This window comes from Geospiza fortis, unplaced genomic scaffold, assembly GCF_000277835.1.
Source record: "Geospiza fortis unplaced genomic scaffold, GeoFor_1.0 scaffold719, whole genome shotgun sequence".
Classification (NCBI taxonomy): Eukaryota; Metazoa; Chordata; class Aves; order Passeriformes; family Thraupidae; genus Geospiza; species Geospiza fortis.
This window is the reverse complement of record NW_005054451.1, coordinates 575494-588484: the sequence shown is the minus strand read 5'-3', so window position 1 is coordinate 588484 and position 12991 is coordinate 575494. Positions and strand designations below refer to the sequence as shown.

General features: G+C 43.6%; 1 protein-coding gene across 1 annotated transcript in view; it reads left to right on the top strand.

The window, feature by feature from the left end:
• Window positions 1-12991, top strand: part of GRK5 (G protein-coupled receptor kinase 5) — a 171781-nt gene that overhangs the window by 120492 nt on the left and 38298 nt on the right. The window contains exon 4 of the mRNA XM_031062569.1: window positions 454-531. Within this exon, the coding sequence (XP_030918429.1) occupies window positions 454-531 (78 nt within the window). The remainder of the gene's footprint in view (window positions 1-453; window positions 532-12991) is intronic.

Sequence of the window (12991 nt, the reverse complement as noted above, 5' to 3'; positions counted from 1 at the left end):
TATATATATATATGTATTTTTTTTTTCATCTGGCACTTCAAACACCACTGTGGCAAGGGTTAACAATTATTCACTTTCTCTACTACTCAGAGAAATAATTTTACCTTCTGTGTCCACCTTCCTTTTGAGCAAAACCAAATGAAGCCGATGTCTCTTGTCTCTGAATGCTTTCTGAAAGCTGGCTTTGCAAGGTTATAAAATATAAATTAATTAAATGGCATTGGTGTTAATTAAGAGACAAAGCCCCAGAAGATGCACCGCTAGGGTCTGGCAAAATATAGTGGAAGGTTTTTAATAAGACTGTGTGTACAGGTTTTACTTCCACCAGAAAATGATATTTGTCCTTCAGATTTTTCATACAGAGTGTTCTGTTAAGGCCACATCCAAAATGAAGTTATAATGGTGAAATATGAGTGCAAATATTGACTTTTATTTTTTATATGTCTGTTCCAGGCAGAATATGAAATTGCTCCAGATGAAAAGCTGGGAGAGAAAGGAAAGGAAATCATGATGAAATACCTCACCCCAGAGGTAAGGGGCAGCCAAAGTGGCATTACTGAAGGAATTCTGCAAGGCACACCTTTACTAAAGAAGGTTGTTACAGGCTTTGTAAGCCAGACTCCTAAAATTTATGGTGGCAATCTCCAGTGAATAAACCTGCAAGTCTTACACAAACAGTCAGCAAGAAAAAAAATTATAATGTAATCCAGAAATGGACTTCTAAGGATGAACTTGACTTACCAGGGGCTTAATTCATCTGTGGGTGAGCAGAGAGCTTCTCTGGTCTCTTCTCAGTGTACAAAGGTCTGCTTTGGGGGTGTAATACAAGAGACCTGTTACCAACAGATGCCCCAATTATTTCCTATCCAGCTCAGAAGTGGTGGTGGCATTTCATATTCTGTTGTGTAGAAAGCACAGGAGAAAATGGTCTTTCATAGCAGAGACTGTATTTTGGTACAGAAATTCCCATTTCTCCCCCAGCCCCATTTTCCCCAGGCTGGGCAGGGACACGCAGGACATGCAGGGGACAGAGGGGTTGGGAGCTCAGAGGTGCTGTCACCCATCCTTGTGCCCAGGGTGGGTCCTGAGTGTTGCCTCTGTGGCTGTGGGAAGGAGAGGAGCTCCTGGGAGCAGCAGTCCACAGGGTGGCACTCCAAACAGAGACACAGGATGTGCTGCTGGAATTTGGGATGGGCTGCTCTGGGACCAACCCTTCTGGGGGGGTTACAATCATTTCCTGACCACATTTCACCTTTGCTACACAAGTCACTGCCAGTAAGCAGTAAACATCCATCTTCAAACACAAGAGCAGCTTCAAACACAAGAGCCATCCTGGGATTTTTCCTAAGTTGCTTTCGTAAGAGTAATCAAAGACGTACAACTGCTGCTTCAACTATTTTACAAAAGTAATACATTTGACCTTCAGGAGAATTAATCACATTTTTGGCAGATGTCTTTCTAGAGGGTTTAAATGGTACAATATGTTTTGGAGGTGCAGGGGCAGAGCAGACCACTCTTTTTCCACTCAGTCATTTTCCTACAATAAACTTTGATGCATACTTTCAGTTATCTCAGGCTGCATTTTGGGATCTGGTTTCATTTACTGGGCCTGGCTAGTTTCATGTGCAGCCACTGAGCACTGCCAGTATGAGTTCCTGCTGCCCATTCATTAGGGGCATGAAGTTCCACTGCTTTTTAAATCCACCAAAATGACCTTTTGTCTTAAAATTCCTGTCAACAGAGCAACAAACTCTGCGGGAAAATATTTCCCACTGCTCCAGCTCCCATCTGGAAAGGGAGAAAGTAAAGTAAAGGAGAAAGGAAAGGAAAGTAAAGGGAGAAAGTAAAGGGAGAAAGCAGAGCTAGTAAAGTGAGGGGAGGATAGCATTGCTTCGCTTCAGCCAGTCTTTCTGCATGTTTCCAAAAGCCCTTCACTGCTGTCCACTGGCTCTCCTGCCATCCATGGTGCAGCCAGAAGCACTTGGAATAATTTAGTGAACGTGCAGTGAAGACCAAGCTGAAAACTGCTGCTTCTTCATCAACAAAGAACGGTGGTGTTGCAGGAAGGAAAAATACTGGGACTCCAGAGCTGGACTTCTTATTTGACCTGTGTACCTGGTTTCTCAGTATGTAAAATTGGCACAGCATATTTACAGTCTGTCCTGAGACTTTTCTGGTATTTGCAAGTTAACTTAACAACTCTGAGCAAAAGGAAACTGGATGACCTCCAGTGGTCCCTTCCAACATCACCCATTTTGTGATCCTGTGAAACACAGAGCTACTCTCCTTCACTTGTAATCTAAAACTGCCTCCCTGCTGGAGGTGCTTTAATGTCTGCATTGGTCTTGCTGCACTTTTGTTCCTTAATGAGAAACTTCTGCTTCTTCCCAGAGGGATGTGGAAACCCTGCATAGCAGAAAATACCTCCTGGAGGCAACAGTGACTGTGCTGTAACAATGGGTTGAATACTAGACTTTCTGATAGGTGCCCCATGCAAGAAATACTTTAAAAACTAGAGGAAGGCCTGGATTGATTTAATTTCATTTTAGACACCTAACTAAAGTAGTCAGGTTAGGAGTGCAGATGGCCTACTGTCCTTTCCTGTCAAGAAAGAGAAATAACGATCTCCAAAGGACACATTGAAGGCATTAGAAGTCAATGATTGAAAGGACTGATGTCTGCAGTCCAAGCAGATGAATCTGGACCCAAATGTCCTAATGGAACATCATCCTGGCCAGCAAAGAAACCTTCTTTTCATTGGAATCAGCATTTCTCTATTTAATTATCAGTCCCTTGAAAGGTACAAATTGCTGCTGTTTCTGGAGTCTTCTGCTTTCAGCTGAAAGCTTCTTTTAAGTAGGTGTGTGTCTGTGCTTCAAAGAACATGATTGTCTTGATACAAAAAAAGCATGACATACAGCCTGACTGATAGAATAAAATTACAGGTTTAGTTCTTGGACCAATAATTCAGTCTTATAATGTGAGGAGTGTTTTTCCCAGAGTGCAGGATCAGAAACACAGTGAAAACAAAAAGTAGACTTCTTGCTCTTTAATATTTATAAATGATTTTTAGTTCTTGCTTCAGTTTTTAAAGGGCATACATATTTAACATAAAACGTGTCAGTGTATCACCGTTCCAAAGGGCGCTCATTTGCATAGGGAACATGCACTTTATTTAATAAAACATACACTTCTTGCACAGCAGAAAGGAGGAGAAGGCACTTTCCCAGATGAGCAGACATCCCAGCAGGGCTCCCAGCCCCGTGTGACTCACAAAGTCACAGCCTGTGAGACGTCTGCCCTGAGGCCACTCGACAAACCCTGCACTTGCCAGGATGCTACAGCAAGGAGGAACTTTGTCAAGTGATCACAACTCAGGCTCCCCACAGCTTTGGCATCCTGAACAGCCCCTACCTGCTTGTTGGAAAATTGAAATCTTACTCCTGGTGGACAAGCAGGTCGGGCTTCCACTGTGTCCCTGACCTACAGGCAGGAGCAGTGACAAATCCTGACAAATGCTGGCACCTGGAAGGAAATGTGGATGGTTAGGTGGAAGGAAACGTGGGTGGTTTAGGTGGGAGGAAACATGGATGGTTTAGGTGGAAGGAAATGCGGGTGGTTTAGGTGGAAGGAAACGTGGGTGGTTTAGGTGGAAGGAAATGTGGATGGTTAGGTGGAAGGAAACGTGGGTGGTTTAGGTGGGAGGAAACATGGATGGTTTAGGTGGAAGGAAACGTGGGTGGTTTAGGCCTCTCAAAGAAGTACATAGAGCAACCTCCCTAAGGGTGTGGAGGAGTCCTCATCACTGGAGGTTTTCACGATGCTGTTGGGCACTGGATCATCTTGTCTAAGCTCCCTTTCCCATGAAATCTTCAAAGGTCCCTTCCACGCTGAGCTGTCCCAGGATCCTGTGTACTCAGGCCCTAGGAAGTCAGTAGCATTCCCTCTCTCGCGCCTGAAGTTCGCTGAAACAGCCACATCCAACAGCCTGTTCTGAGCTCTTTGGTGGGAGGAAAATGTAAGATTTCCGCACTAGGAACACCAAAATATGAGTGTTTTCATGGCTTCTGCAGCAGCTTCCCTTGAAGGGTGAGCAGGAGGGCAAAAAACCCACAGGAAGGGTGTCCTGTAGCTGAGGGAAACATTCTCTGGAGACTTACTCCTCCTCCGTGCACAGGAGCAGCACAATGGTTGTCACACCAGCCAGGTCAAGGTTTCCTGACTAGAGTCTTGCTTCTTTAAAAAAGGCTTTAACAATTTCCATGAAAAAGACACTTAAAGCTGCCTTCTTGACTTCATAAGCCCCTAGGGCAGAAGTCCAAGCCACAGGAAGTCTGAAATTTCTGAGGTTGTGAAATATGATGGTAAAATGAATTGGTCACAAATATTTCTTCCCTGTTTTTTTCCTAATCTCAGCAGTTGAGTGGAAAAGGTTCAGTTTTAGGTCCAGTTCCATCTGTAAATGGCTCCATTGAACTGTTGAATTAAACTGAACCCAACCTGGCTTCATTACCTGGCTGATTCTTGTACTGGAAGAGCAAAGAGATATATTTACCTTTGTACTGCTTTTAAATTAGAGTTTTACGTCTCCATGCAGCATTTTTTCCTTCCTGCCTGACAGCTGCCATGCCTTACTCCACTAAATCACTATCCCACTATTTGCTTTTTCACTGTAAATCACCTTGAGAGACTTGAAGAGACGCTATATAAAACTAAATTGATTTGAAATGGCTCTTAAGACAGTCTCCATATGCCATTATAGTTTATATTTGGACTCAGCTGGGTACTAAAAATGTTACTGAACAGGATGTCTAATGTGTATTGTTATCCCCATTAAAATACTTCACAGAATATGAAGAACAGCAACAACATGAATTTTCTTATCTGAATTCCTGTCCAGTACCCTTTCCTCCAGGAAATGCACAGAATAAAGGCCATGTTTGCACTTTCTTTGCTGCAAGAGGTTAGCTGGGCACAGCAATAACCTCCTTACACCAGTCTGAGGCTATCGGTGGGGATTTTGGTAAACAAAACTATGCCTTTGTTTTTATGAACAATTATAGGATAAGGAAGGGAGGGAAAAGTCCCTTGAAAGGGCCTCTGGCTGATCAGCAGTGCCTGGCCTTCCACTTGTCTAATGGCTAAAATGTGCCCTTCTGTCAAACCAGTTGTTTATGGAGAAGAAAACATCTCCATAAGGTGGGTGAGATGAAATTCAAATTACACATGAGGCTTTCTGCTGGGCCAGGCCACGTGGCTGAGCCAGACTCCTGCTCACAGACACCTCTCCCATCTCTGTGCACCATCCTCTGATAGTCTCCTTTTGGCCATTGCTTTGATCTTGACAACAAGGACCTTTGCCTCTCTCCTTGGGATTTCTTCCCCTCCTTCCCATTTCCAGCCCCAAAATGAAGGCAAACTTCAGCACTTGTGCTTCTGGGTGAGTCATCTTTGCTGATCAGTGAAGTTTCATCCATCACTTCTTAATGATTCTGGCTGAATCCTGCCGGTCACACCGTACCAAGAATTGGATTCAAGTCCTGAGACCTCTCCCTCTACCTGTTTAATTTTACTAAATGCCTCCTAGGGAACATGTTATAATTAGTTTTTGGGACGACCAGAACAAAAGCTGAATGCCACTCCAAGGGAGGCAGTGGAAGATAGAAACATTAAGCTTCTGTAAAGCAATCTGCAGAGTTTAATGCAGGACAGAGGCTCTGTGTTTTGAAAGGTGAGCCTTCAGGGCCTGTTTTCTACATTGTTATCTTTCTCCAGCAAACTCGGCTTGTGTCACTTATATCCAGCAAGTCATCTCTGTGCCCCTGTAGGCTCATTATCTTGCTGATAAAAGGCCAACACAGTATCTCTTTGCACTGGCTGCACTGGATGGCCCCTTCAGGCTTGGTCCAGGAGTTATCTCCACAGCTACTTTTCAAATTTTTCTAAACCCTATGCATTTCATTAATGACCCAATTGAAGTAAGCAATGAATGAGGTGCCTGTCTGTCCACAGTGTGTTACATGGACTAGGGATGGGCCAGAATTATTTACTTGCTCAAAGCGTTGTTCACTGCATCCTTTGGGCTCCTATTAGGGGACTTTTCAGGATGCAAAATGCTTAAGTAGAAATCCTGGCATCACTTGAGCCAGGAGAATTTTGCCATTTAATTAATTACCCTGGGACTTTGCCCTTTGCCTCAATGGATTTCTCATCTCCCCTTTCTATTGACTTCACTACTCTACGAGCACCATTTTAGCCAGACATGATAGCATTACTTAGGCTCTGCTTTGCAGCTCACATAATCAATACATAATCCAGTCTCCAGAGAAATCAATGGATAATTCCTGTTGTTGCTGCAGAGACAGCACGATCAATATCTCTGCTGATCACTGTGTCTGAGCCCAGGAAAGTACCTTCTCAGCGGGCTCTCTGGAAAAGCTCATCTTTCCCAAATTCAGTTCTGGGAAAATATCTGGGTGGCAGAATGGCAACTGTGTTACTCAAATTAATGCTTTCTAGTCAGGATTTATTTTAATAAACATTTGTCTGTCACTGAGGCCAGGCTGTAATGTAGTGTGGTAGGGAATCTGAAAAATCACAGTGTTGCCTTGATTGGGAGTCCCTTTGCTGTGGTCTCAGGCAAAAAGGCTTTTTTCTCACGGTTTGCTCAAGCCCTATTTCCTCATCCTTTACCCACTGTTTATAATACAAATGTTAGTTAACTAAACACTTACTGAGGGCTTCTGTCTCCTGCAGTGGTGCCAAACTTGCAGGAGAGCCTGTGGAAACAACTTGGAGCCTGCCCTGAGCTGATGATGCTGCCCCAGAATAGGTCCTTGGGTGGTCCTGTGTCCTGTCCTTGCAATGCCTTTGCTCAGACTGGTAGAAGACCTGGCCTGGAGTCATCAACTCCTCTGGTTTTGTGCTCATCAGAGCTATTGAAGCCCTGCTTCTCTTTCCCTGTTCTTCTGGAGAGGTTACACCCCCCAGTGCACATGCCTCCTGACTGTTTGTCATTTTTGGTCAGGAAAAGCACTGGGATGCTTTGCTCATTGAGAAGAAGCCTTCTGGCTTCCCTGTGTTTGCTGGAATTGCTCTGGCTTGACCCTCTGGACAATGGAAACTCGATTCCACTAATGGATGTCAACCACACGTGTGAACCTGGCTTACATCTCCTGTGAGGCAGGGCAGGCCCCCAGGCTGCTCCAGCTCCTCCCAGAGAGCAGCCAGCCCATCCAAAGGGACTCTGCAAACAAAGAGCAGATCTGCTCAGGATTCTCTGGCAGCTCTATTTGCCTCCCCTTGGCTAATGAATATGCTAATTATAGTTTACTCCTCACTGTTTCTGGGGTAATCTTTTCCCTATCCCCTCTGCACGCCTCTCATGACTTATATTTGGTTTGTATGGATTATCCAGTGGCCAGGGAAGTTAACTCTGAAAGACTTTCAGGTCCATTCAGCTTTCCCAGAAACAGCCTCTTCTGCCTGAAAACTTTGCTCACATGGGAAAAAAGGAATCAGCCTTTTCCAGCTGTCTGGAACACTGACTTGCAAAACATCCAGGAATCTGCAGGAGATGGCTTTTGTGTGTTTGCACAGGATGACATTAAAATAGACCTCTGGTGAGCCCAGCCTCTTGCATTCCCAGCACTCAGCCTTGGAGGCATCTGGATGGGAGAGATGAGATGACTCTTTCTGCCCACGGGCTACAGTGAGCCTGGGCAGACTATGAGTGCCTCAGCTTTTAGGTGATTAAAGTGCGATGAGGTGAATTCCATGCTAGGTGTCATGCAGAATACATTAAATTACCTTCCATGGCATATCCACCCAGGTTTCTGTGTACAATTTCTCAATGGTTCAGGAGTCCTTTGAAGACCTGACCTACCCAGCCCATCCATTCCCCCACTTGCTGCAACTTTGCTGGTTGGTTCAGTTTCAGATTTCTGGAACTTAAAATACAATGGATCAACTAAAATCTCCCTGAGCTCAGGATTCCTTGTGCTAAACTCAGAAGCAGTAACAGGGAACCCCAACAAAGCAGAGAATGAAAAGGCACATGGTGAGGATGGAAGTTAATCATACCTTACTTCCAACCTGGTTCCCTTGTAATAGGAAATTAGGATTCTGGAAAAGCATCTGGAGCCTTCAGCATCTGAGCAGCCTCACAAGAACAGGTCAGGCAGATTCCAGTGAGATGCCTGAGGCTGACACCTTTGGCTGGGATGATGCAACTAGAATAATCAGTAAGCTGTTAGACTGTGCTATTTTAACTTGGAACCAGGAATCACAGGGTTTTAAATTTCACAGGAAAAAATATATTTCATTTCCTTAAAATATTGCTTGATAAGTGTAAAAAGTGAGATATTTAAAAAGTCTTTTTTTTACAATTTGTTTTAGAAATAATCAGCATACTTAAATTGTGCATAAATGACACTTCAAGCTATTCATGTTTATTTTTCCCCACTAATCCAACAACATTGAAAAAAGTCATTTAACTTGCTTGCCAAGATTTAGCTTGTATGCTAATTTATTTTTTTTAACCAAGTCAGACTCTGACCTGAGTCAAAAATCAAACATATAGCAAGTTTATTATCCTTGCACTGATGTTGTTTGTCCAACAAGCAAAAGTGAGGAAGAGTGGAATATGCCACTGCAAACAGCATGTCATTCCCTACAATAAATGTCTTCCCTCCCAGTTCCTTGCAGATGGCTGTTACCATCTGATTGCTAATGGATTGCGTGGTCCAGGTGATGTGGGAATGCCCTGTTTCCAGCAGGGATTTTGTTTGCCTTCCTGGGTGTTTCCAGTCTTTCTGTGAGTGGGCCACTGGCTCCTGCCTGATGTTTGTTTCATTTGTTTCCTAATTCTTTTCAAGGCCTTCCCGGACTCTCTTTTGGATTTTCATTTTTTTCATTCAAATGTTTCCTCAGGATTTTGACCTGGTAATGGAAAAAGATGAGATGAAGGTAAATTCTATAGAATCCCCCCTGCAAGTGATGGCACAACATCAGCTCAGTGTGGCTCAGGCTTCAGCCTGCATGGGAAGGGTTACTCCTGTTTACAGCCTTGTGTCTCAGGAGTGAATTGAAGCAGGGATCTGTTTGTTTTCCTGCAAGAAAGCCATTCAGTAATGTTGAGGTTGTAAGTGAGTATTTATCTGTTTAGGGGTTGTTGTTTTTTTGGTTTTTTTGTGTTTTTTAAATGGAACAAATGACATTTGGTTTACCAGAGGAAGCCAAGCTATGACTATTGCAACATAAGGTTGCTTGCTAATGTTTAGGCCATCCATCAGTGCAGGAGGATGTTAAAAGGTAGGAAGGTCCTGATAAGAGGCTGGACACTGGATGTTGTCCAAACCTATTAAGAACATGTGACAAGAGAAAAAAAACTTCCTGAGAAGAGAAGCTTTCAGAATTGTCCTGTCATGTTTGCTGCTAGTAATAGTGGGAATACATTGTTCTCCCAAAAAGCTTTATCAAATATCTGGCTGCTTGTGGCCATGGCTCTGTTGGGTTGCTAACAAAAGTGGTTCTGTGACACTCCAAAGGATTGTGAGCAGCCTCACTGTGGGGTGGACAGAAAATCCTGCTTGATAAAAACCTTCTTTTCTCTGTTCCTCAAGCTGCCCTCCTCATCCTGCTGACAGGTTATTTCATCTGTTTCCATTCTTTAATCTGGGTGCAAAATGCTTTTAAGGCAGAAAAAGGGCAACAACAAGCAAACCAAAACTTTCCCTTCCCCTGCTTTAAAAACAAATTCATTTAAAACTATTTCAGCTGGCTCGTTTATGAGCACCCCTCCACCAATAAACCTATTGTCTACAGAAAGGAGGAATAATGTGCTTCTTTGGTGAAGAAACCTCTATGAGCATGTCTACAAAAAGGAGGAAAAATGTGTTTCTTGGGTGAAGAAACCTCTATGAGCATGTTTCTAAAGAATCATTTTAAAAGTATGGGTAGGGAAGGACTAGGGTTTGAAGATCCAGGAAAATATCCTGCCAAGCACTTCTTGTGAGGCCCAGTTTCTCACTAATTGAAGTCAAAAGCATATCTTCTGTTCCGACCAGTCTAGAGCCTTAAAACAAGCTGTACCAAAAACCCCATAGCTGGTCGGGATTGTGGTGAGTGTTTCTGTTTAATTGAAGAGCATAAAGTCTGCAGCTGATTCACTGGACTTGCAAAAGGAGATGATGAAGCAACTAAATTTTGTCTCATGGGACAATTTGTTATTTCAAAATTACTTTCTATGGGGCTTTGGGTGTCTAAGCTCTGGTCACCAATAGGAGCCAGGAAGAATTTTCTCCTTTTTGAGCCTAGGCAGTCTTTTCCTTTGTTGCTCCAAAACTCCTGTTGTGGTTATGCCCCCAGATTTCTCTGAATCAAACAAGTCAACATTCCAAGGAAACCACACTTTGGACAGACGAGCTGTATGTAGGAAACATGTTGACTCACACCACTTGCATGGCAGTTGCTTGTTTGCCACTATCGGGAGCAGAAATGCGGTTTCTAGAAAGGAGCAGCTACAAAAATGTCTGCTGGGAAGAGGAAAAATGAGGTATAACCAGATAGCAGGCCCTGTTGCTGACTAACAGGAGAGCCAAAAAATAATTCATATACTTCCTATGCACTTGTCAGAAGGGAAACCTCAGAGGCTGCTGCTGTTTTCCCAAGGAAGGGCACGGTTCTAGACTGCAGCTTGTATCCCACTCCAAAGAGGAAGGATGCTGGGGACCCAGGGAGGAAACTTCTCCTTTTTCTGCTGCTGGGCTTGCTGAGGCACAAGAGGTAACCTGAGGAGTCCAGGGCGGGTGAGGGAGCCTGAAGCTACTCCAGATCTAGCAGCAGAGCTGAGGTGGTAGCGTGGCCCTTAGTGCAGTGTTGGTACAACCCCTCCAGGCTAGAACGTGCTCTGCTGCTGGCTGAGGGCTCTGCTGTCTCCACTCATTGTATTTCTCTGTGTGTCAACATGTGTTTTGATAGTTTAGTAGCATATGAGGGAAAGCAGATTTGTCATGACTCCAGATCAGCTTGCAGCTACAAAACAAACCCCACAGCTGACAGGCACTGATGATTTGCTTCACTCAGATACAGCAAGCGATCCTGCCCTGGGTATTGGGATTGGGCTCAGTATTTTCTCTGCCATTGACCCTCTCTGTAATCCTGATGAGATATTTCATATCTTTGGCCCCTGTTCCCACTCCCAGGGCTGGTGGGATTGGTTTGCTTTGGAAGGCTCTGGCTCCCATGACATGTCTATTATGCCTGGCACTATGGGTCCCCATTCTTAGGTGTCATGTCTACACACTTGTAATAGATAAATTGCTGCTAATAACACAGCTGCCTTCCATGCTCCCTGTCAACCCCACTGCCAATTCCTACATCTGTCCTCTCAAAGCAAATATCCTGGAATTATGAAGCCTTTTGCTTTACTGGTTCGCTTCACACAGACCCAAAGGACTGTGGCAAGGAAAAAAAAAATAAGTAAAAAGAAAATGCAGAAGTTGATTAGTTAAAGTGTTGCAGCTGCTCCTGATGTAGAATTGGCTGTTTACCACACATACAGCTCAGACTGAATAGATAAGATCAGACACAGGGAAAGGCAAAAGAATGTTCCAAGATTTCTTTGTGTAACACCAAAAGGCCTCAGGAGACTGCGTGTGCTGTGGCAGTGCTGGGATCCTTTCTCTCACCAGGAATGCCCAGCCTTGATTCCCCAAAATAAAAATACAACCAAGACATTCCATTTCCTCATCTGCTGCTCTCCTCTGAATTTCTTGACAGGACTCAGTGATCTTAAAGGTCTTTCCCAACCTAAAAGAACTTTGGATTCCCCCTGTCAGTCCCTTCACACTTTCCCTCAGTCAGTCTCTGGCTGCATGGTTGGAACTTCCCTGGCTGGAGCTTAGACTGCTGGATAAAGCCAGAATTTCCAGGTTTTTGTGTATGAACTGTTCTTGTCTGATCATGCATCATCTCACACAAAAAGTTCATTTTAGCCTGTTTCTGTCATAGTTTTGAGGTCTCCACTAGTAGCAAATCTGTGTGGAGATTTTCAAACAGATTATATGTGGAACATTGCTGTCAACATCTGAAAACACACATACCATGAAGACAAATGCTTGGAAGGCAATTTGAGAGGCAGCTCAAGAAAAGTTACAGCTTGAACTTTTGTCCATTGACTGAAAGGTTTTTAATTGTTTTAAGCCAGTTTGTTGTGGAATGTTTTCATAACCTGAAACATAACATATGCTGCACGTTATTTATTTTACGCAAGTGACTTTTAAAATAACTCATCATGTTTCAGTATCAGCTGCATGCCTGAAACTTGCCAGGAAGCAGTTGTGTTTGTGACAGAAGTTTGCATCAGGTCTATTCAACCTAAAGAGTGTGGAATCTTTCTGGTTCATATCTTTCTGCAGTGCTGAACAGTTGTGCTGTAAGACACCCTGATGACTCACATCCACTGGCAGGAGCTGGTATGGAATGAAAGCCTGTACTTCTAGGTTTCTATTCTTTATTCACTAATTGCAAGGGACAATTGGACTGATTTGAGGGATCTGAGCATCTGTAGCTTCCATTTATCTCAGTGCGACTTCTTTGATTTCAGCCACAGGTGATGATCAAATCTTCTGCAAAACACATCTCTCAACCTCCTGTGCACTCTTCTGTAAAAGATTGTGAGATTGCCACCTAGCTCATGAAGACTTAATCCTGCACTGAAGATTTAATATTTTAAGGTTCTCAGATGAAAGTCATTGTGTAAGGATGAAGAATTACCTCCAAACTATGGACCTGCTCTGTTTCTTACAAAGTCAGTCTGGCCAGACTCAATGCTTTCCCTTTTTCTGGTCTGAACTTCAGGGATCTGCAAGCCACGTCATTTATTTTTTTAGGAGACAGTGATGATTGAGACAAGTCTTTGAAGCAGGATTGCTAATTTGCAGAGAAGATTCTTGTTCCTTTACTCAGAGCTACAGGTTTTCTTTAATGA